Source organism: Hyaena hyaena, unplaced genomic scaffold (assembly GCF_003009895.1).
Source record: "Hyaena hyaena isolate Hyena2069 unplaced genomic scaffold, ASM300989v1 scaffold_3, whole genome shotgun sequence".
In the NCBI taxonomy this organism is placed as follows: domain Eukaryota; kingdom Metazoa; phylum Chordata; class Mammalia; order Carnivora; family Hyaenidae; genus Hyaena; species Hyaena hyaena.
Window position 1 is genome coordinate 7163820 of NW_024080635.1, and position 22596 is coordinate 7186415.

General features: G+C 55.4%; 1 protein-coding gene across 2 annotated transcripts in view; it reads right to left on the minus strand.

Annotated features, from left to right (window-relative positions):
- MAN1C1 (mannosidase alpha class 1C member 1) overlaps nucleotides 1-22596 on the minus strand; it is a 138353-nt gene that overhangs the window by 16990 nt on the left and 98767 nt on the right. The window contains exons 3-7 of one of the 2 annotated variants that reach the window (XM_039232314.1): nucleotides 17826-17941; nucleotides 15901-15981; nucleotides 9689-9783; nucleotides 3177-3300; nucleotides 121-214 (exon numbers count right to left, since the gene is read on the minus strand). In XM_039232314.1, coding sequence (XP_039088245.1) covers nucleotides 121-214; nucleotides 3177-3300; nucleotides 9689-9783; nucleotides 15901-15981; nucleotides 17826-17941 — 510 coding nt within the window. Of the gene's footprint in view, nucleotides 1-120; nucleotides 215-3176; nucleotides 3304-9688; nucleotides 9784-15900; nucleotides 15982-17825; nucleotides 17942-22596 lie in introns of both variants that reach the window. The other variant, XM_039232304.1, reaches the window with a different exon arrangement.

Here is a 22596-nt window from a genome sequence, read left to right on the forward strand (position 1 = left end):
CCGGATGCCAGTGGCAAGCAGTTGAAGGTGGCGCACGCGCGCGCGCACGTGTGTGTGTGTGTGTGTGTGTGTGTGTGTGTGTGTGTTGGGGGGGAGGGGTAGTGGCATCTCTATACTCACGTTGCATCCAGTTCCCACTCACTGGGCTGAGGAAGTTGGGGTAGAGGCCGAAGGGCTTGTCAATCTTCCTGAGGACCTTTCGGATGTTCCTGACCTGCCAAGAAATGGACACCAGACGCACCTTCACTTTCTGGAAGGAGCCAGTGACTTTTAGCCAATGAGCAGAGGCAGTTTGTTTGGATCCACACAGGAAACCACTCCGGGGAGGCAGGAGGGAGAGCTTTGTGACCAACGGCAGGCCCCAGCCCGAAGGTGGCAAGACGGGGCACACAGGACACGGCCATCGTGGGGCCTATCCACCGCCTCTGCACTGACACTCTGCCTGGGGCTCTGCCAGGCCCCCACACCCCCCTCGCTTCACCCCTTCCTCACTGTGCATCGCTTTGGGGGATGGGCCTTTTCGGCAGCGGGGGGGTTCACATAAGTGATAGTGACTCATTTGTAAGTTAAAACTGCCTTTTTCATAGTTCTGGAATGGTCAGGCGCCGGCTCTTTCATGTGGTTCAGCCCAACACTATGTTATTTTCTCTGCCACCACGGGAACCAGTCCAGAGGAAAGGCCTGGGCCCCTCAGCACCCCCTTGCCCACAGAGGCATCTCAGGGTTTTAACCACCACCACCGCCGCCACCACAGCTGTTAACATTCCTCAGTTCTTCTGAGCCAGGCCCCAGTGCAAATACCTCACCTCCAACCCTTAGAATAACCCGCGTTGTTACCTCAGGACATGCCTGAACCTCAAGAGTTTCGGTGACTTGCCCGTGGTCGCTCACTTCACAAAGTGAAAGGGCCAGGACATGAGACAGGTCTTGGCTGAGCACACAGAGCGGCCCCTGCATCCAACACGGGTCGGGGCAGGCCCCGCACAGCACGTGTAGCAGAGGCCCCCCGCAGCTGGAGCAAGAGAAGGCTAGACCTGCAAGCTTTGCTGCTCCAAAGGGCAAGAAGCGGGAAGGCTTCATGCCCTGGGGTCCGCTCTCCGACAGTACACGAGATCCTTCTAGCACAGAATCCCGTGGAACAGAAACGCCCCCCGGGGACATACTCTATCCTGCTCACAGATTTATCTCCAAGACGAGGGGCAGGGAGAGCAGCCTTTTAGCTGTCAGACCTTTGTTTCCCGGGGACAGCACTTCGCTTTACCACATGAGATTCCGTATCCATTTATGTTAACGGAGTCCATTACGGGGGACAGGAATGTGCTTGTACCTGAGTTATTCTCGCCTGTCCTGGTGGTGAGCAGTGAAGCAGGCTAAATTGGCTCCCCTGGAGGGCGCGGGTGCTTCTAGAATTTGGGCCAATTTGTTGACTGCCAATAATTGCCTCTGTGGGAGGCATGATTGGGGGATGAAAATAGCCAGTGAATGTAAATGTAGAGAGAGACTGAGAGACAGGCAGATGGACTCGAGGGGGAAAGCCTGAAGCTATACTAATCTGGTCTTGAAAGAACGTGGGCTTCAGAACCAGGAAGTCCTGAGCTTGAATCCTGGCTTTATCACTTACCGGCTGGATGGCCCAGGATAAGTGACTTAACCCCGGAGTCTCAGTTTCTTCCTCTATAAAATGGGGACAGCAAGAGGACCCACCTCAGGGTTTGGAGGGGCGATTAGAGATATAAGGTACCCAACACATAGTAGGTGCTCAGGCAGTGGTAGCTAGTGTGTCCAGACTAGCCAGGGTAGAGTGAGCCCCCTGTCCCTTTCCATCGTGAGCCAGTCACAACCTTCCCCGGGGGAGTTTGGGTCAATAGCAAAAGATACATGGAGGGTAGGGGAGGGAGGGCTTGGAGGTAGGAAAAAAGGATCAGAAAATAAAACCCATTAGGGTCCATGAACTTTCAAGGTGGGGTGTCCCGGGGTGGCAGAGTCCTCCCAATACAAGGGAAAACTTCTGAGGCAGAGACCTCCCAGTTCAAGGGAAAGCTTCTGAAGTGCAGGACTGACATGACAGGCCATTTGAGGGGGACGGGGTAGTGAGCCCCAACACAGGAAGTGATCAAGGGATTCTTGTGCTTCCCAGGAATGCTCAGAGGGGTTCCCACACTGAATAAGCAGTTCCCCTAACCCTGGCATCAAGAAGCACACGGGTGCTTATTAAAACGCAGATTCCCGGGCCTGGCGGAATCCTGTGTTTCCTCATGGGAGCGCAGGGTGATGCTCTGAGGCCGGGTGGCAGACCCGACACTGGGAGCCAGCAGGTGGGGGCGGGAGTCTGTGCTCTCCCTGCACTCCTGGAACTCCAAGAGGCCAACATTCAGAGCAGGGAAGGCTTTGGGAGCGGGGGTGAGGGGGGCCCACAGGGTTCTCCTTGGAGGCGGGACCTCATTCTCAGGGCAGGACTCAGAAAGGGACATCTCCCGATGGAGCCTGGGTGCCATCTGAGGGGGGCATGTGTACACCTCCCCTCCTCGGGTTTGGGGTTACACCCGCAGAGACACTCGCAGGCGGTGGGACTGCCAAGGGCTGTAAGGCGAAGGACCCGCTTCTTCCCGAGGGCTTCACAGAGGGGCAGGAGTGACAGCTGCCAGGCTGGATGACAGCCTGGGTGCCAGCTCTCAGCACCTGCTGTGGCCTCAGCCAGCCGGGCAACAGTGAGAGAGGACAGACGTGTGCCCCTGCTGCCCAGGCAGCAGCACTGCCAGCCTGCTGACAACACGGGCCAGGCGGGCATCTGCAAGGAAGAGGCAGGCAGATCTCACAGGAGGAAGTTAACTGTCTTTGGAAAGGGGACTTTTGCACCCGGTGGCCGACTCCTGCCCAGGCGAGCTGGTGCCTGGATTCCCATTGCCGCACTCTCTCTGGATCTGACGGCACCAGTGAAAACCTTGCCGGCAGCCTCACCTCCTCCCTGCCCCAGCAGGGCCCTGATTCCTCCCCTGAGCCCGCCTTCCGTGTCACCTGGCTTCGGGCACACTCGTGGCTTCCACGAGCAGCCGTGGGCTGTCTTAGCGGTGGTGGAAGGCCTTCCAGGTCCCCACTGGCCACCCTGGTCAAGGTGGACCCACTTTCCTGGGGTGCTCCCGGTGTGGAGCACAGGGAGGAGCTGGGAGAAGACTTGCCTTTTCTGCGAACACCTGGTTGCCAGAGAGCTCGGTGAGGTGCAGGAACTCCAAGTGCAGGGACCCGAACTCCGCCAGGACGCTGCTGCTGCCTGCCATGGCCCAGCCCCAGCTCCTGATGGAGCTGCTGTGAAAACACAGAAGCGCCGGTCAGGCCCCTGTCTGTGGGCTGGCTCCCCTGCTGAGAGTGACAGGGACTGCTTGCGGGGGGATGGCCCGCTGGTGCCAGGCCATCTGATCTCGGGTGCTCCTCCCCAGGGGTGAGTATTGTCAATAGCCCCATTTTGTGGATGTGGATACTGAGGTCAGTGAACTGACTTGCTGCAGGTGAGTTGAGGCCGGGCCTGTCTGTATGCACGCCTCTTTGTTTCTGTTGTCAAGCAGCCCCTGTGAGGCCTGTAGGCCCAAGGACGGCAGCAGGGCTGCCTCGATGGCCAAGGCCTGGCCCCCAAGCCACGCTAAGTTTACAGGTGAGATCGACCACAGAGACCACACAGAACACTTTCTGTCCCCTGGCTGAAGGCAAGCCAGCCGCTTCACAGTCGGTGGTGGTGGCCGTGGAGGGTAAACTGCCATGGCTGGGATTGGACCCCTCGCGGCCCCTTCTCTCCCCACACACTGTCAGTGCTGCCCAAGGGCACACAACGGCTCTTGCCTGGAATCTTGTGGAACCCATACCGACAGGCCGGTGTCCCCGGAGTGCCCACACGCCTGGAGCTACTGGACCCTGAGAAGGCCCGAGGGTAGGAATGAAAGAAACAGGGGCCCTCGGAGCAAAGTCGGTCATGCGTGTCTCAGGGACACCTTAGATCCTAGAGTGGCCCCGTGGCCTCGCTGGAGAAGGCCGGCAACTAACCACTTGCAGGTACTGGGTGCTTCTAAGGAGGAATGGTGCAGAGTCTCCGGTAACCTTACTCCCATCTGCCCCTTTCCCAGATGAGGACAACAAGGTCTGGGATGGTGATGTCGCTCACTCTCGATCACAGTTGGGTGGAGCGCCTGGGACCCAAGGCTGGCCTGAAGACAGCGCTCGTTCTAACCATCATGTGGGCTGCCTCTCTTTTAATTATATGCTGCCTGGAAAGGTGCCTTCACGTAAATCTCCCTGGTACCTGTAGCTGAGAGGCGATGGGCAAACCATCCCCGCCTTATACACCTTAGTTCTTGCACCATCAAACTGAGCAAGAGTATTTGGTCCTGGTCTCTATTCCTAGGTCTTTTGTGGGATGAAGAGGGAGGAGAAAAGTGCAGACAGGGGTGGTCTTGGGCAAGCTGCTGCTTCTCCCTGTGCCTCAGTTTCCTCATATGTATCATGATGATCTTTCCTGTGGGACAGAGCAGGGTGGAGTGAGTGCCCCACTCACTTTGTAGGGCCTCCAAGGTGCAGGCTGAGGGGGCTGGCTCTGCCCTGGCCTCTAGGAAGCCCCTCTGCTTCCTAGCTGGGATGGCTCTACCTCCCTGCGGAACTGGCCTCTGTCTGTCTGTCTCCCCAGGACAGGACCTAGGAAGGCAGGCATGGGAGGAGGGGTTTAGGAGGTCACGGTTTGCCATCTGAGGGGCATTCCTTTTCCTGGGGTGGGCTGGGGCTCTTCTGAGGCGGCCCCTCTCCTCTCTAAGCTCCATTATCGGGCCTGGATAGTTTCTGAAGTCAAGCTCAACTTCCAGAAACAGATGGAGGACTCCAGTTTTAGGATCTTATGGAGCAGGTGGCCTCAATAAACAGAGACGACCACTGGCCCCTTTTTCCTGTCTCCCTCTCCTTGGTACTTCCCTGACTTGGGGGCAGGGGGCAGGTAGAGAGAGACCGGTTGCATGGAGATGGGAGACTTGGCTCCCACATGATAAATAAAACAGCTTCTGTTTATTGAGCCACTAAAGATACCAGGCACTGGGTCAAGCTGTTTGCATCTTGACTTCATTTAAAGCCCACAAGGTAAAGTAACATTAATCCCAATATGCAAAGAGGAAACTGAGGCTCGGAGAGGGAAGAAGTTACTGGAAGGTTGGAGCTGGTAGGTGGTGGAGGCCGGATTCAGACTGGGCTCTGCACATCGCCTAACAGTCTCCCACCCAGATGGCCCCACATCGACCCGGAGGGAAGGGGAAAGTGTCCCCTCTCTGTCCCTCTTCCCTCCAGGCCAAGTGAGACCTCTCCTTCTGGCTTTCTCAGTGGGAGCCGTGGGTACCCACAGAGGGTTTCTTGAATAATGGATGCTTCCTGCCCTGGCAGAGAAATTCAAGGTCAAAAAAGCCACCAGTCACCCAGCTGCCTTTTGTTCTCATTTTCCTGCACATGAGCCTCTCCTTCCTTTCCCCTCCCTCCCAACAATTACCCTCCCAAGTGGGCTTCCTGCAGCGGAACCAGCTTGGCAGACAGGCACACTGGCTCTGGTCAGAGGGGGGCAGTGGGCGTCTGCCTCCCCTCTCCCCTGCCTGCCTTCCACACTGGCTCCCACTGCCCCGGGACTCCGGGCAGGTCAGTTGATCTCTCTAACCTGTTTCCTCATCTGTTAAATGACAGTACCCACACCTCATAGAGTTATTGTGAGTTACAAATCAGGCAGGTAATTACTATCATTTTTAACATTATGTAATTATGCACATATAAATTATGTGTTTATAGTTTATTAAAATTATTGCTCGTTTGAGTTCCTGAGTTCCTGATGGGTGCCAGGCAGCGGTAGCATCTTGTTTTATCCTTACAGCCAACTTCAGAGGTAGATCCCACGATTCTTATTTCAGACTCAGAGAGGGGGAGACACTTCTCCAAGGTCAGAGTAAGTGACAGAATTGGTGGAGGTGAATCCGAATCTTAGTTACTGTGTGCCCCAAATGCCTGTGCTCAGGGGCAGCATCCAGAGGCCAGGAGGTGTTTTGCTCAGCCCCGTGAGGCAATGGGCTAATGGGAGCTCTGCCCTCTGCCCTCCTCCCGACCTCTGAAGCCTGCAAGTGTGCCTGCAGCCTGTGGTTTCTCTGCTGGTGGAAGGGGCTGCCCCTCCCCAGCATGGCAGAAGCTCCAGTGTATGTATGTGTGCGCTCATGTGTCTGATATAGTTGTTAACTTGGAGCCAGGCAGACGTGGATTCTAACTTACCTCTATTGCTGTGTGACCTTGGGTACGTTACCTCACCTCTCTCAGCCTCAGTTTCGTCACTGGTGAAACGGGGCCCATTGAAAAGAGAGAATCATATGTGTTCACATCCCGTGTGGCACACAGTGAATGCTCGCTAAACATCAGCACCTATTAAGGTGTGTATGTATGTGTGTGGCAGGAGCGTGCATATACAAGTGCGTATTTGCGAGTGAGGGTACGGATGCAAGAGACTGTGACACAGCCGGGCCCGTGTATCTCTGCCTGTGTGACTTGGGTGGGCAGCAGTCGAGTGTGTCAGAGAGATTAGTCCCTGCACTGGCCAGTGCCACTCAGATAGTTCAGTGGTGCCCGAGGGTCACAGGTCACAGCTGTCCCTGCCTCTGCCTCCCAAGCAGGAAGAGCAGTCACGCTCACCTGGCAGCAGGGCCTCATTATGTACCCCTCCTGCTGGGGCCCCGTCTGGCTCTTTCTCTCGGAGCTGTCCACAGTGAGCCCTGCCCGGGGCAGGGACAGCAGCGTGTGCCCCAGCTCCCACCAGCCGGCCCTCTCCAAAGAGCAAACTCAGCGCCACGCGGGTCCGGCCATACTCATCCCTGACGTTCCCCCGGGATGGAACGGGGATGCAGTTTTAGCAACAGACTCTTTTACCCAGAAAATGAAAGGGAGGTGTTGCCAGGAAATATGCATATACATACATATGTATATGGCACTGGCAGCATGCAAATAATAGCCTAAAAATAAATGCATTTTCTTAATCAGAACTGTTAGGATCTGTGTTGCATCCGGTCCCAGCTCTGAAGGACAGGGGTGAGGCCTGCAGGGCTGTGGCTGCAGGGCTGGGGGGCGGCGGGCAGCACCAGGCGCAGAGGAGGGAAGGACGGCTGAGCTGAGGTCAGATCCCAGACCCCGGCAGCGAGGCCCAGGCGCTAGCCCTGGGAGAGAGAGCCGCAAAGATGCCATGTTGGTGTCTTCTCCGTGACAGCTGGCTGTGTTTCTCCAGGATCAGTGTTTGTGGGAAAGGAATCCGAGCAAAACTCCAAGTGTCCGACTCTGAGACATCAACCCCGGCACTGAGGACAGGATTCGACTGGCGCTGATGGCCCCTCTGTGGCCTCTGGTGAGATTTATGTGATGTCACAGCCCAGGAATGCTTTCCGATCAGGCAGTAAGCAAAGAGATGGAGGAGGCAAGTCCCCTCTCTTCTGCGAGGCCCAAGGCAGGGCGACCAGAAGAGCGGGACCTCCCCAGGACAGAGAGGAAGCCCACATTCGACCAGAGCCCTGTGCCCCGGCCTCCTGGGGGGCACTGTCCTTCCCCCCCAGGCAGCTGGCTGGGGCCACTGCTGGACTGACAGTCCTGAGGTAAGACATCACTTCAGGGCCCCTGAGGCTCAGTTGGTTAACTGCCTGACTCTTGTTTTCAGCTCAGGTTGTGATCTCAGGGTTCATGAGTTGGAGCCCCACATCGGGCTCCATGCTGATGGCATAGAGCCTGCTTGGGATTCTCTCTCTTTCTCTCTCTCTCTCTCTCTGCCCCTCCCCTGCTCTCTCTCTCATACTCTCTCTCAAAATAAATAAATAAGCTTAAAAAAAAATCTTTGAGTTAAAACAAAAAAGACCTCACTTCAGGGAAGTCTGGTGAGGTGGACTCAGGGTTCTTGGAGAACCTTGCGAATGGCCCAGGGAGCTCCCGGGTGCCTCCTACTACGTCTCCCAGGGGTCTGCACGGGGGAGGGAGGGGGGGGGAAGCAGGGTCCAGTCTGTGGGAGGGTCAGGCAGGTGTACAGAACAGAGTTTTCAATCTGTAACAAAATGGGTTTAAATCTTAGCCCCAATTACCTATTAGCTGTAAGACTTTGGGTGAGTTATTTTCTCTTCTGAGACTGTGTGAATAATGGGGATAATATAAATATCTGCCCTCAGAGGGGTGCTGTGAGGGGTACTTTGGTGAGGCGATGTACGGAGACCCTGAGCACAAGGCCAGGTACACAGAATTGCCCAATAAGTGGTAGGAGCTGTGCCATTGACCTTTTATCCTGCACATAGTACCTCGCACAGATATTTGCTGAAGGAATGGGCTAAGAGTTGGGCATGTCCCTGCCTTCGAGAAGTCCCCAGGCCAGCAGGGAACAGGAAGAGGCACCTGAACGAGGCCGTAAGGAAGCAGACGGAGTGCCCGGAGGCCAGGAGAGGCTGGGACGCTTCTGCCTTAGTGGCAAAGGTGGCATATCAGCCAGGCTCTGCTGGGCAGGGGAGCTGGGAAAGGAGGGCAACTGGTAGAGGGACAGAGTGAGCGAAGGCAGGACAATGGGGCACACTGGGGGTCCCCAGGAGCTAGACTCATGCTTGTAATGATTCACAGATCATGAAGCTGGCTGGCCACTGGTTCTCCTGACTCTGACCCCGTCCTTTCCCCTCTCTGGGTCTCAGCTGCCACACCTGGGAAGTGAGTGGATATAAACACACTCCCGTCCCCATGAGAGGGAAGGGTAGCAGCGCAGGCGGAGGTGGGGACAGGTAGCCACAGGCTGTGGAGCTGGACCCAACTGCAGACCCCTGCTCTACTCTTTCTAAGTATATCACCCAAGGTCCCCTTCGCTCTGGCATCCTGTGACTTAGTGACTACCCAGAAAGTCTAGTTCACACACTGAACTAAGCAACATATCAGGAAGGAAAATCACGGAAGGAGCCAGTAAGAATCAACATTTTAATTACGGAGCCAGTAGAACGAAGTATTCCCAGTGGTTTCTTTGATTAGCGGAACCACACGGGAGTTTTCTGGTCTTATCGAACACTATTGGTGTAATCCACATTTTCTGCAACGAGCACTTATCATTTTTAAAGAGAGGGAAATTCCATTTTGATAAGAATGATTAAAAATGGAGTTGGAAGTCCTGGAATGGTCAGTTACTGGCTTATGTGACCTTGGCCATGGCCTTTAATCCCTGGAGTCTGAGCTTCCATGACCTTGACATCCCCCCAGGAGCCTTTCTGGGTTCTGACACTAGGTTCCTGAGACCCAGCCCTGCTGGGGGCCAAGGGTGGGGGTTGGCAGACCACAGGGGTCCCTCTTCTTAGAGTCTCAAGCCCTCTAGCACTTTGCGGTGCCTCCTCATGGCAGGAGGATGTGATGTGCCTACTGGCCCCTGGCCCTCGCTGGGGAGGGAGGTGAATGGGATACACCTGTAGAGCTGTGAGTCAAGGCAGTGTTGGGGGACGATCACAGAACAGCTGTCCCCTCCCCACCTTGGGAAGATCAGGCCTTATGAATCCTAAGACCCAGGTTTGGTGACAAACATTGGCCCTGGAGAGCCACTGGCTCACGGTCATTCCCACGGCGGGTGCTGTTCTCTCCCTGTGCCTCAGTTTCCACACAGAAGCAGCCAAAGCCACAAGAAGGAAACCAGAAGGTGACCTACCTTTTGAAGTTCACAACACCTTTGGGGATCCCCGTGGGGGTGTTGAAGGCGGGCAGCAGTTTCTCTCCCAGCTTGATGGCCTTGATCCGGAACACCTATAAAGGGAGAGGCATGGGGCTTCGTGAATGGGGCCGTGTGGGCGCCATCAATTCGGGAAGCTCCCCCACCCTCCCCCGTGGATGAACCCAGGAGCTGCTGGCCCCGAGTGGGAGGCGGTGCTGCGTCGGGCTCTGGAGTCAGGCAGGCTTGGATGTGAACCCAGCTCCTCGAGTTCCTGGTGACGTGGCCTTAGTTGAGGCACCTCTCTCTCTGAGCCTCAATTTCCTTCCTCACTCATAAAACAAGGCCATACTGCCTTCCTCAGAGGCTGCTGGGAAGAATGAAAATTAGGTAATAGCTGTAAAGCCCTCGAGGCAGTGTCGGGACTCTGATGAAGGCTCAGTGATTCTAGCTGTGCTCGGGGCGGCCACTGGGAGGGTGAAGTAGCCAGGGCCGCCGTCACCAGGTCACCAGGTATGCCACAGGCTGGGCGCGGGGGAAGTATATTTGGGCAGGGTGTGAGGAGCACTTGACTAGGAGTCCTGCCCCACCCTGGGTTCAATCCTTGCCTCACAGTTTGGCTGCTGTGTACTTCCCAGCAAAGCACGGCCGTCCCCCAGGGGTGGACCCTTTCCTCCTTGACATTCTGAATCTGTCCACTGTTCCCATTTTACAGATGGGAATGAATGGAGAAGGTGAATGGCTAAACTACTGATATGATGGCAAAGGAGCCATAAAGGGGGTCCCAGGCCTCAGGGCCCCTGCTGGAGGCTCTGACCCCTTCTGACTGTTCTTCTGACTAATTCAAAAGCATCTGTGACTTTCTGACACCAGTTTCCCTCTTAGGAATTTATTCTAAGTAAATACGTAATCAAGGATGTTGTAAAGATGTAACTTTATGCCTATTTATTCTGGTATTTATAGTAGTGGGAAACATGAAAATATTCTATCAAACAGTAGGGAAGTGGTTAAATTATGACTTCTTCATGCACTAGAACACCATGCAGCCACTGGCATGAGGTACGAGATTAATTAATGGCAAAAAAAAGGGCTTCTAGTTTGTTAAAAGAAAAATATACTTTGAAACCGCGTAATTCACGTTTTAGTAAAAATCACACGCACACAGACGTGTGAGGAAAGGTTGGGAAGGAAATACACCAAAATATTAACAATGTCTCCTAGGAGTCAGGGGCAGGCTCGTGGAGGACTTTTGCTTTCTTCATTTGGCTTCTATTTCTGGGCTTTTTTTTCATAACAAAAATAAGTCCACAGTAAATAGTATTTATTTTTTTAAATGTGACGGTTCCGGGTGATATAACACATGTTTCCTTTCGTTTCCGGAGCTGGCGGGTGACCCAGTCTGCTGACCTCCTGAGGGCTGCAAAACAAAGTCGTCCTGAGTTCCCGACCCCCATACGCACGACGTGGGGGCTGAGGCAGCCATGGGATGGCCGTGGCAGGGTTTGCGGGCCCGGGAGCCGGCTAGGATGGGGCAGAGAGGCCTCCGGGGGCTGGTGTGGTTGTTGCTGGAAGGAAAGAGCTGCACCTGGGGCCTGGCAGTGACGGGGACGGAAGGGGATAGTGTCTAGTGCCAGACGGTGGGTCCCAGAAGTGGGCACAGGGGCCAGCCACACCACAGCAACAACAAAGGGCTCTCATCTGAGGCCCCTGACGTCATCACCTGACCCCCGGGAGACTGTGCACTGAGGCGCAGAGGAACCCTGTGGAACCTGAACCCCAGGCCGAGGCTCCAGGCAGCTGACTGGCTGTCCTCTGCCCTGAGGGCTCCTAAGCTATATCTTCTCAAATGCTCTTAGGAATCTCCATGTCTCCACCTCGGGAAGGATCTACTGCTGGTGGGCGCTGCAGGGTCTCAGCCACAGCAGGGAGGATGCGGGGTGAGCGTGTGTGGACCAGAATGGCACTACTGGGAACAGAAGGATACTAGTCGTACTTATTCTGTGGGAAGTGAGCAGGTGTGTAACAGATTCTGAACCCAATTCCACCGTGTGTGTGTGTGTGTGTGTGTGTGTGTGTGTGTGTGTTAGTCTCTTGACACCACCAAGCAATTCGCAGACACCAGCTGGGTGCCCTAGAATTCAACTCCGTTCTGATACTCCCTTCCTGGATTTCGCACCAGATTCCACAGTCTGAGGATTCGGTCCTACGAGACTGCCCCACCCCCACTTCAGACACTGTCGCCTGTGTAGATCTTACCTGTGCTTCTCACCAACGGGCTGTTAAGTCGGACGTTCTCACAAACCCCTCTGTGGGCTTGAGCAATTTGCTAGAGTAGTTCACAGAGCTCAGGAAACATTGTACTTACTGGATTATGGGTTTATGAGAAAAGACTAGAAAGTCAGGAAGAGTCAGATGGAAGAAACGCATGGAGTTAAGGGGTGGAGCTTTCATGCTTTCTCCAGCTGAGGTGCTCTCCCCAGATCTCCTGGTGCTCAGCCAACCCGAAGCTCTGTGATCCAATCCTTTTGGGGTTTTATGGAGGCTCCATCACGTGGGCAGGACCCATTAAACCACTGCTAACCGCCTATCAATTTGGCACCCAGCGCCTCTCCCATCCCTGGGAGTCAGGACAGTGGGACTGAAAATAACTACCCTCTAAGTACAGGGTTTTCCTGGGAACCAGCCTCTATCCTTAGGTGGGGACCAAAAGTCACCCAATTAACATAACAAAAGACACATTTATTGCTCTCATCCCTTAGGAAAGTCCAACACTTTTAGGAGCTCCGCCAGCAACGGGATGCAGACCAGATACATATATTACTTATTATAAATCACAGCACATTACTGTGCTAGGTGTCTCCTCTCCTTGACCTTCAACCCTTGCAACAGCCTTGTGGGGAAGAAGTCGACCTCTTGGAGGATGACAAAACTGAGTCTCAGAGAAGCAATTTGCCCAAGGTTGTGGAGCTACTAAGTGATACCAAACTGCCTCTTCAACACAGAGAGAGAACACAGACCTGTATGGCTGCAGACAGCCAAGGTAAGCGACAGGCAGGGGGCCAGAGGTTCTAGAACAGAGCGGGGAGAAGCCAGCAAGAATTACATTCTGTAGAGGGAAAGGCCTCTGGGCTGGGAGTGAGAGCCCGGGTTCTGATCTTCCCATTAGCAGCTGTGTGACCTTAGGTGAGCCATGTACCATCTCTGAGCCTCGTTGTGCAATGGAACTAACTGTACGTGTGCCCTGGCTGTCACAGGGCTCGTCCAGAACTCAAACGCGAGGATGTATGTAAGTGAATGTGCCTGTGAACTTAAAGAGCCGTGCACACATCCCCCGGAGTGGTTGTCCGCACGCTGGCTATTCTCCTGGGGGTCTTGTAGTCCCCCCACCAGGGGACTCTCCTCTCCTAGGTCTCCTCGGCAGCAAAGGAAGGCCTCAGCCCAGGATGGGGCTGGGGTTTCTGGCCCCCTTCCACAAGTACTCCTGGGAAATATGAAGGCTGGAAAGACCCACTTCACAGGAACCCTGTGTGCGAGACTGAGGACAGAGAGGAGGGAGGCCTCAGTCCAGTGTGTCTGAGCCCTGGTGACAAGCAGTGACACTGGGCCAGGCTCCATGGGGGCTACCACTCAGGCCTATGGCCGAAAGGCCATGGGGTCATGAGCTGACCCAGCACAGCCCTCGGGGATGGCGACCTGAGCAAGCTCCTTTTAAGTCTTAGTTCCCATGTCTGCAAATAGGCGAAGACCCACACCTCATGGGGTGTTTGGGGACCAGTGAGACCGGGCTCCTGTGGCACAGTCTCTGGGGACAGAGAGGGATCAGCAGGGCACGGCTGGAGGACAGGGGCGGTGCCCATAACCTCAGGAGTCTGTCTGCTCAGGGATTCTGAGCCACACGGGGCTCCCTGGGCTTTGTGAACTGTTTCTAAGTCACAGGCACTCCTGTCCACACCCCAGTGTCTGCATCCCGGGGAGTCAGACTGATGATCCTTACAGTGAGATGGGGAAACTGAGGCAACGCCATGAAGGACTGCTTTTTATGGTCCTTTTCCTGCCTCTCTTTTTGCTCAGACCTGCATCCCTGCCTTACACATGCCTCATAGTACAAATAATGTAGCCCCTCCTTGTAAGGATCAGGGAGTTAACGATTTCTTTGAAGTCTTCCAGCACAATAGATAGCATCAAAGGAACGACCAGGCAAGAATGACCGGGTGACGCTGTCCTGTGCATATTCCAGACACTGACTCTAGACATCTCGATGCCAAGACCCCCTGACCCCAAGGAATAAGTGACTTATGGAGGACACCTTGTCCTTGTTCTGACCAGTCCCCGGATGCCTGAGGGGGCATGTACATCAGACCCCAATCCTCGGTAAAAACCCCAGGCCCCAAGCAAAGACAAGACTCCTTTTCCTTCCCAAGTCTCCCAGATGCTCTGTCTGTACCTGTACTCACCCTAGGTCTCAATAAACTGCTCTCACTTCCTCTTGGCTTGTGTTTGATTTCTATCCTGCATGAAGCCAAGGGCCCTCTTGGCTGGTCCTGGGTGACCTCCCCTCCTCTGGGTCCTCAGACCCAGCCAGCCTACATCACTAAGGAGCCAAGGCCTCAGAGAGGTTCTCAGAGTCAAGATATCCTATGAGGAGGGCAAGACAGTGAGTCAAGCATCAGGACTGAGGGGCACCAGCACCTCCCTCAATCGCTGACCCCTCTGAGCCCTGAGCCACATGGCTCCCTCCCCTGTCCCCATATGCAATGGCACCTTCCACAGCCATGAGTGGCTGGGAGGCTGGGCAAGTGCCTGGAAGAACATGGTGCTTTTTCTGTTCCATGTCATTTTCCGGTCCTAGGGTTTTCAAATGACATTCACGTTTCATGTGGCTCAAAGCCAAGGGATCCCACCTACACTGATTTGGAAACAAATTGGTGCAAGTGGTAATCTCTGCTGAGGAGATCAGGCTTGACGGAGAGGCCTGAAGTGACGGGAGGTAGTGTGCACCTGTTATCTCCAAACTCTTGACTGTAGCTACTGCCTTAAATGGGAGCGAAGCGGAAAGGACTTCCTTAGACAACCCCACTGAGGTTAGCATGGATTTTCTGTGGCCCCCCCCACCCCTCGCTGTGGCGGGGGCAGGGATGATGCTATCCCAGGATGGACAGAACTGGGACAGGGAGAAGTGTAGGGAAGGGAAAGGGCCAAAGCCAAAGCATCCGACTCCAGAGCAGCGGCTGTGCTGAGCAGCATGACCCCTCTGGGTAATGAGGAACACAACTGACCGATGACCCACGGCTGGGGACTTGGCCAACCTCACCCCCAGATACTCGGGCTGCACTTTCATGGGACTTCTTGAGGGGGGGAGGAGTCTCCTATTTCTACAGAGCTCTGTGGTTTTCAAGATTCTCTTGCAGCATGGAGAATATGGGCTTTGGAGCCGGTCAGCTCGGGGTCAACCCCTATCCCTCCTGACCCATCTCACAAGAGCTCTGTGAGCCCATTCCCATGGTGGGGAAGGAAGCGAGGTTCAGGGGTGGGGGAGGAATTGCTCAAGATCACAGGCAGGTGTGTGGGGACGAGTCCCAGGTTTTCTGACTCCCTGCATGCCCAGGGCTCTGTCTTCTCCCCACACTGCACAGCCCTCCCTCTGGAAGCCAACACAGCTTGCCTGGGGCCAAGGCCTTGCACTTGGGACATGTGACCAGCCCCAGTGGCTGCCCCATGTCCCTGTTGCCCCTTGAGACCTGGTGCTGGCCTCTGGCCGGTGGCTGGCACCCAGGAGGGGAGCCGAGGGGTGGCTGTGGAGCAGGATAAGGCTGAGGGGTCCCAGGGGTGGAAGTGCTGAAACAATGGCCTTGGCTTTATCAGTGCCGAAAATCAGCCCTGCACAAGCCAGTCCAGCAGCACAAGCCCGTGCTGAGTCCAGACGGCGGATGCTGTGCTAGGAGCTGCAGGGACAGTGTGAGTAGACTAGTCTCTGCCCTTGGAGAATTTACTAGCAACCCTGGGAGCCAGCGGGGCACCCTCGGGCAAGGGAATGGAAGCATTGGACAGAAGGCCTGCAGGTGGCACCGTGGAGGCTGGGCGGACAGGGACAGCCCCAGGCAAGTCCCCCCGAATCCCTGTTTCCTCACTGGTGAAATGAGGGAGCGGGATTGGATGTTCTCTCAAGCCTTTTCCCACCTGAAGGATCCAGGGTCCTTGAAGGCCCAACTCACCTCTTCTCCCGTCAGGTAGAAGGCTGAGAGGAGTCCCCCGATGTACCGGATGTTCACCTCAAACAAGGATGCTTCTCCACTCTGCAGGGCAGCAGAGAAAGGGGTGGGCAGGGGGTGGGGTGGGGGACACTTGTGAGATGCCTGGAGGGCTCCCAGGGACAGCCAGGTCACTCTGGCCACAGCCTCCCCAACCCCCCACCCTGATGATCTGGCCATACTTGTGCTGGGCTCCGGGGCCTCCTCGCCCAGCAGGCCAGGCTACGCTGGGTGGTGGTTTCCGGAGCAGAAGTTGAGAGGGATCAACACCTGCTTGGCAGGCCACAGAGCACGTTAACAGCATTACAAATAAACACCAGGTTTGGCTTCCTTCCCCAGCCCTTGCCCGAGGCTGTCGGAGCAAAGTTATGCCTGGCTGCTCTCCAAGGAGCCGGAGAACTTGGTAGGGAGCTGCTGTCTGAAGACTAGCCCGAGGGGAGGCAGATTCTCTAATCCAGCCACCTCCCCTTCCTGAGGGAGCTCCCCAGTTTAGCAGGAGGGAAGGGCAGCAGCGGCTCCTTGGGGTGGCAGGGTGGGGCGGGGCAGGGTTGGGAGGGGTTTCCAAAGAGGTTTTGGGGCAAACAGGACAAAGCCAGGGCTGAGAGGAGGGGGTGCCAGGAAGGTTCTTGTAGGTGATTGACAATTCTCAGCCTTAGCTCTTTGGCCCTCAGAGCATGTCCACACTTGCTTCAATGATCTTCTTTCTGAGGTCTGGACTGGTGTCGGGGCACCATGCCAAGGACCAGATCTCAGTTAAAATCCCACCTCAGCTCCTTACTTGGCTTTGGGACTTTGGGCAAGGTATTTAGCTTTTCTCTGGCCAAGGTTCTTCACCCTGAGCGGGGCGGCAATGCGGTGCTGTGTGGCACAGGTGAGATGCCCGCCCGGCACATGCCCAGTGCCCGGTGTGGCTCCCTAAAGGGGTCTGCTATCACCCTCCCTGCACCCCAGCACTCCTCATATCACTGTCCTTTCCTGCTGACAATGACGATGAGCATCCCTTTATCTGGGAGCTTTTCCACTGACAGAGCACTTGCGAAGTCATTCTCTCTTTTAGCCTTACAGGGCGTGGCGAGGTCTTCATTCCCATTTTCCAGACGAGGAAGCCAAGGCTCAGAGAGGGGATATGACCCCCATCTTGCTCTCTTCCAAGGACCCTCCCTAACCTGCACCAGCCTATGTGAATATCCCCCAGGCTCCCCGGATTGCCGGTACTTGGCACCGTAGGCAGCTGCCTGAGGCCCACTCTCTATCCACTATCTGCACAGGGACAAGGTGGGCCTTGGATGATACCCCTTCCTTCTCCCACTTCGGCCTTTCTCCCGTTCAATACAGTAGGAAATGGGAGGATTCTAACCTCACACAGACCACCAGAAGGCATAACACGCCTCAAAATAGCCGTAATGAGGAGGAGGAGGAGGAGGACACCCCCTACGCCTACATCCGTTTCAGACTTGACAGTGTTCTAATGCTGGTGAACTAGGCATTGCCATTGTTACCGTCATCCCGACGGCTCCTCGGCCTGTCGCTCATCTCTAGAGGGCAGCATGGGGCGGGGCGGGGGCTCCAGGTTAGAGCAGCTCAGAGCAGATACACCACTGCTCCCGGCCTGTTGCTGCCCTTCTGTGTGACAGATTCAACCCCAGAAGGGACTTCCTGGGTGCCTGCCACCCCGGGGAGGGGAAGGAAGGGTCGCTGGCTGTCTTCCCTCCCAGGGGAGAACAGGCTGGTAAATACTCATGGGCCGGCCAGGGCTCAAGCCCACCTTGAGGCTGGTCTGAGGAGAGGGGACTCGACAGAGAGGGCGCAGAGCCCCAGCATCTCAGAAGTGACACGGTGGACCTTCCGGACCCCTTTCGGCCCTAATGCCCCAAAGGTGCCTGACTCACCACGTTCAGGTGGAAGTTCTCTTCAACCCAAGCCTTGGCCTCCTGGAACTCCTCCTGCAGCTCCATGAGGTAGAGGGTGTCGAGGGAGTCGATGATAGTTGCCCCGCTGAGGCCTCCTGTAGGCACAGAGATGGAGGGCATGACCCAGGCTCGCTCCTGTCCTCTCCGTCCCCAGCCACACAAGCCACCACTCCCCAGGCCCCCTCGAAATGCCCGGGCAGGCTCCGAGGTGGACTCCAATGTCACCCACCTTTGGACGGGAGTCCAGGAGCAGGCCTCCACCCTCCGCCCACCCCAGGCTGCTTCCCCCTTGGGGCCCCGGACAGTGGGCAGCCGGCTGGGACACCGAATTCACAGGCCGAGCCACTTCCCAGACATCAGTCCACTCAGATATGCCAGCAAGTCAACCAGCAGCGCCAGTTAGGCGCCCACCACTTTCTGGTATCACTGGGGAGAGGGTGAACTGGCATTTCGCTTACAAAATCTTAGTATGCCTGTCCTCTGGCTTTCCAATTCTATTCCTTGTTTTATTCTAAGAAAAAAAAAAAAAGATGTTCACAAATATTTATCCGGGAAGGTATTTATTATTGCAGTACCATGTACAATGGGGAAGAGGTGGGGGAAAAACTCCAAATCCATCAATAGGGGATTAGTTGTGGCTCAAACATAAAATAGGACACGTATGGAGCCCTCCACGCAGGTGAGGTAGGCCTGTGTTTACTGGGGAGATATCTACAGGATCTGTTGGGTTAAAAGAAATGTAGGTTGCAAAAAAAAAAGAAAAAGAAAAACCAAACACAGTATAATTTCTTTATTGTATGCCAAATGTGGATGAGCTTACACAGAACTAAATCAGGCAAGATGTGCTTCAACGGTTACCCCCAAGTGCTGGGATTACAGGTGCTTTTTTACTTTTTCAGCACATGGAGTATTTTTATAACCAGAAATCTACTTCCATTTGAAAAAAAAAAGGGAGGGGGAAAGTTTGGGCAAAGAAACCCAACCAATGCACCAAACGCAGGTTTTGTGGCAATGGCCAGTCCAGAAGGCACAAGTTATGAGCCCTGGCCCTTGCCATTGGGTCTTAGCCTCTTATCCTGGGGAGTAACGGCTGAGATAATATGCAAAATATCACAGCTTTCCACACCACAGACTGGACGGGAGAGTCAGGAGAGAAGCCTCCCCATGTGGGACAACCAGAGCCCGAGTGTGTAGAGTCCTGTGAAGGAAGAAAGAAGGGAGAGAGGGATGTGCCTGGGGCCATCTGGAGGGCTTCCTGCAAAAGACAGCTGCCTCCTATCAACTCCTTAAATCTACAGTAGCAGCGATTTCCTTTAGATACCAGCTTGTAGCCTAAGAGGACGGATGGTTCCTCCTTGCAGAGGCTCAAAGCACTGAGAACCCCAGGTTCCGCGACCCCCCCCACCCCAGGAGCTTTGGAGAGCATTAGGCTGAGCCCAACTTGGGTCTGAAGCGAGCACGGGCTCTGCAGGCATGCCTGTGTTCAGAGTTAGCCTCTATCTCCTTAATCAGTGCTTCTCTTACTGCTCACTTGTGTTGACTCTGCAGGTAGAGACTCCTGAAACTCAAACCACCACCAGGAAGGCCTAGAAAAGAATGGGAGGGCGATCAGGAGAAACTGGGAGGAAGATAAAGCTGGAGGTTTTAGTATCCGCTTCCAGAAGCAAGGGCGTCCCAATCCAGAGTCCGGATCCTGGGATGGTTTCAGTATTTTTTTTAAAAATTTTTTTTTTTTAAACATTTATTTATTTTTAAGAGACAGGGAGAGACAGAGCATGAGTGGGGGAGGGGCAGAGAGAGAGGGAGACAGAATCTGAAGCTGGCTCCAGGCTCTGAGCTGTCAGCACAGAGCCTGACATGAGCTTGAACTCACAAACTGCAAGATCATGACCTGAGCCCCCCAGGCGCCCCAGGATGGTTTCAGTGTTGGGGATGAAGTCAATTTCCAGAATGTCAACCCCTCTGACACTAAAGGATTGGTAGGAAGACACCCAAGCCAAACAAAGTTGATCTTTCCTGGTTTATGCTGGCTGCTTCCCCTGTGGTTGCCAATGGCTGATCATGGTTCCCAGAACGCTTTACCGTCAGGTGAAGAGGGAGTGGGGCACGGGAACCCTGATGTGCCAGAGACACACAGATGCTGACACGCACCAGGCCATGGGGCACCAGCCTCATGTCCATACTCTTGGCTCTGCAGCTACGGCCCCTCCTGTTACACCACAGGGCCTCACACCTGATCTTTTAAGGGACTGAAAAGATTTTTAAGATCCCACTGCCCTGCCCTTAAATTTCATAGAGGATCCCCAGAGAGGGGTTGGGACAAACCCAGGATTAGACCAAAGGCGGAGTAGAGCCCAACTTCTCTCAATTGCTTGTGAAAACAGATGGATCTGATTGCTAACCCCGCCTCACCCCTCAAAGGGACAGGAGGCTGCTCTGATCAGCGAGGGCTTGAAGAGAAGCCCAAGGCCAAGGGGACGAGGCCGAGAGTATCTGATTTCTGGATCCTTCCCTGAGCTGCCCAGTGTTTTTACCCCAGGGGCCCTCCTTCCCTGGGCTGAGCCTGAGCCCGGAGGCCCAAGGGTCCGGCCTGGGCCGGAAGGGCAGCCAGGCCTCCTCGTGACCAGCTCTCCCTTCCAAATGCTCCCGAGGCACCGGCTGAGAAGGCAGCTCGCTATGGGAGTTTTTGGCAAAGTTCTGCCCGGCTCTCAGGTTCCTGTATCCTTCCTCGGTTGATCTCTCACCCAGGCCCCCACCTACCACACAGTCGGGCTGCGGGCCAGCAAGGCACTTATTGGAATGCCTTTCATTCCAGGCCAGAGGTTACCCAGCGGCCAGGCTGGGCCAGAGAGAAGGCCCGATCCCAAATTCAACTCTATCTGTACCTGTAGCCGGCCGGCGCGGCTCCCCAGGGGAAAACACACAGCCCTATTCAGAGAAGAAGCACACGATTTATAGGCACAGAGCCAAAGGGGGACAAAAAGGCAGGCAGCCAGCTTGGAAACTCCAGTGGACCTGGCCCTGAGGCCGGTTCCAGGCTGTCTCCCTCTCCCACCTCCAGCTCTGGATGCTCACTGTGCACAAAGGACCCCCGCCCCCCTTCCTGCCAGGTAGCAGGCAGCGAGGTATGTCAAAAGAACACAGCCCTGGGTTCAAACCCCAGCTTGGGCCGGCAACACATCTGCTCCAAGTATCAACATCCTCCTCTGTAAAGTGAGGTAAGACCACTGGGCCGGGGACTGGGGAGCCACTGCAGGTTCCTGAGCTGAGATAAAGGCATCATATACGTGCCTGGCCTTTCTGATAAAGACGCCTGTGTGTGCCTGGGACAGAATAAGTGCTTGACAAAACGGTTCATGGTTCTTCTTTCCGGGGTCCCGTAGCTCATCCTGAAAGACTGGCCTCGTCAGGGAGATGTGGGTTCACATCCTGGCTCCATCACATACCAGCTGTGTGTCACAGCAAGTCACTGTACCTTTCTGAGTCTTGTGTCCCTCTTCTAAATGGGGATGACAGGGGGACCTACTTCCTAAGGCTGCAGGGAGGGCTAAGCGGGGCAGTGGATGGAAAGAAGCCGGCCTAGTGTTAGCTACATGTGAGCTTAACCCAACACACAGAAGCGTGGCCCTCCTTGCCCCCAGCTGGCCCTGGGCAGCCCCTCTGTAGTCTTCTGGGGGTGGCCAAGGCCTTGCGGTGCTCCTGCATTATCAGCCCCTCCCTGCCCCACAGGGCTGAGGCCATTAACACCCCCAATCCGGGTGGGCACCTGCCTCTCAAAGGCTCTTCCTACCTCCAGGACCCCTGCCCTTCCCCTCAAATTCGTCTTGTACATTGTTGCCTGACAGATCTTCCTAAAACGAGACCCAACTGTGTCCCTCCTCAGCTCAGGAAGCTGCAATGGCTTCCCAGGTGAGGGGGTGGGGGTAGGTGGGGGAAGGTGGGGGAAGCCTCTTCGGTCTGACTCCAAAGGATCCGGCTAATCCCCTCTCCCATCAGGCTGTGTTGCCTGGACACGTGCTGCCCACTCCTGCCTCGATACCTTGGCACGCGTGCTCTCCTCTGCCAAGAAAGCTGTTCTGGGCATCTGGGTGCACTCAAAGCCCACACGGTCTCCAAGCTCTGCCTCCCACTGGCAGCCTTCCCGGATCCCATCAAGCCAACCTCCTGATGAAAGAGCTTCCACTCGTGCGCCTGCCACCCCCGCCCCGATCCGTGGGGCTGTGCTCACCTTCTAACTACCTATGAGCTCCTGGGGTCAAGGGTTCCCACTGCCTCTCTGCACCAGTTCCGCACCTTGTCTCCAAGCAGCCCCAAAGGCCAGAGCTCCCCACCCACGTAGGCCTCTCCCCCTTCCCTGTGGCCTCTTTAGATGTCCCTACTTCCGGGACTCTTCCGCAGACCGCTAGGAACGGCCTCCTCGTGCCGCCTTCGCCTGGGGAGATCTAGAACCCACCTGGTCCTCCTCACTCAGGAAGCCACTGTGAACACCACCCCATGGTCTACACGCGGCCCTGCCTTCCCTGGACCCTGAGAAAACCTTCAGCAGCTCTCATACTCTGTGCCCCCATTCTGTGCACCCCCATCTCCGCTACAAGAGCGGCCCCACTCTTACCACACCACAAAGAATTGCTAATCTACGTGTCTCTGCCCTTCCGTAAGAGCAGGGCTCCAGTGTGCTTCAGACTCCTCTCCAGGCTCAGGAAACAGCTGCCCAGTGAGAGTGGGAAGGGGCAAGGCAGGAAGCCAGGCT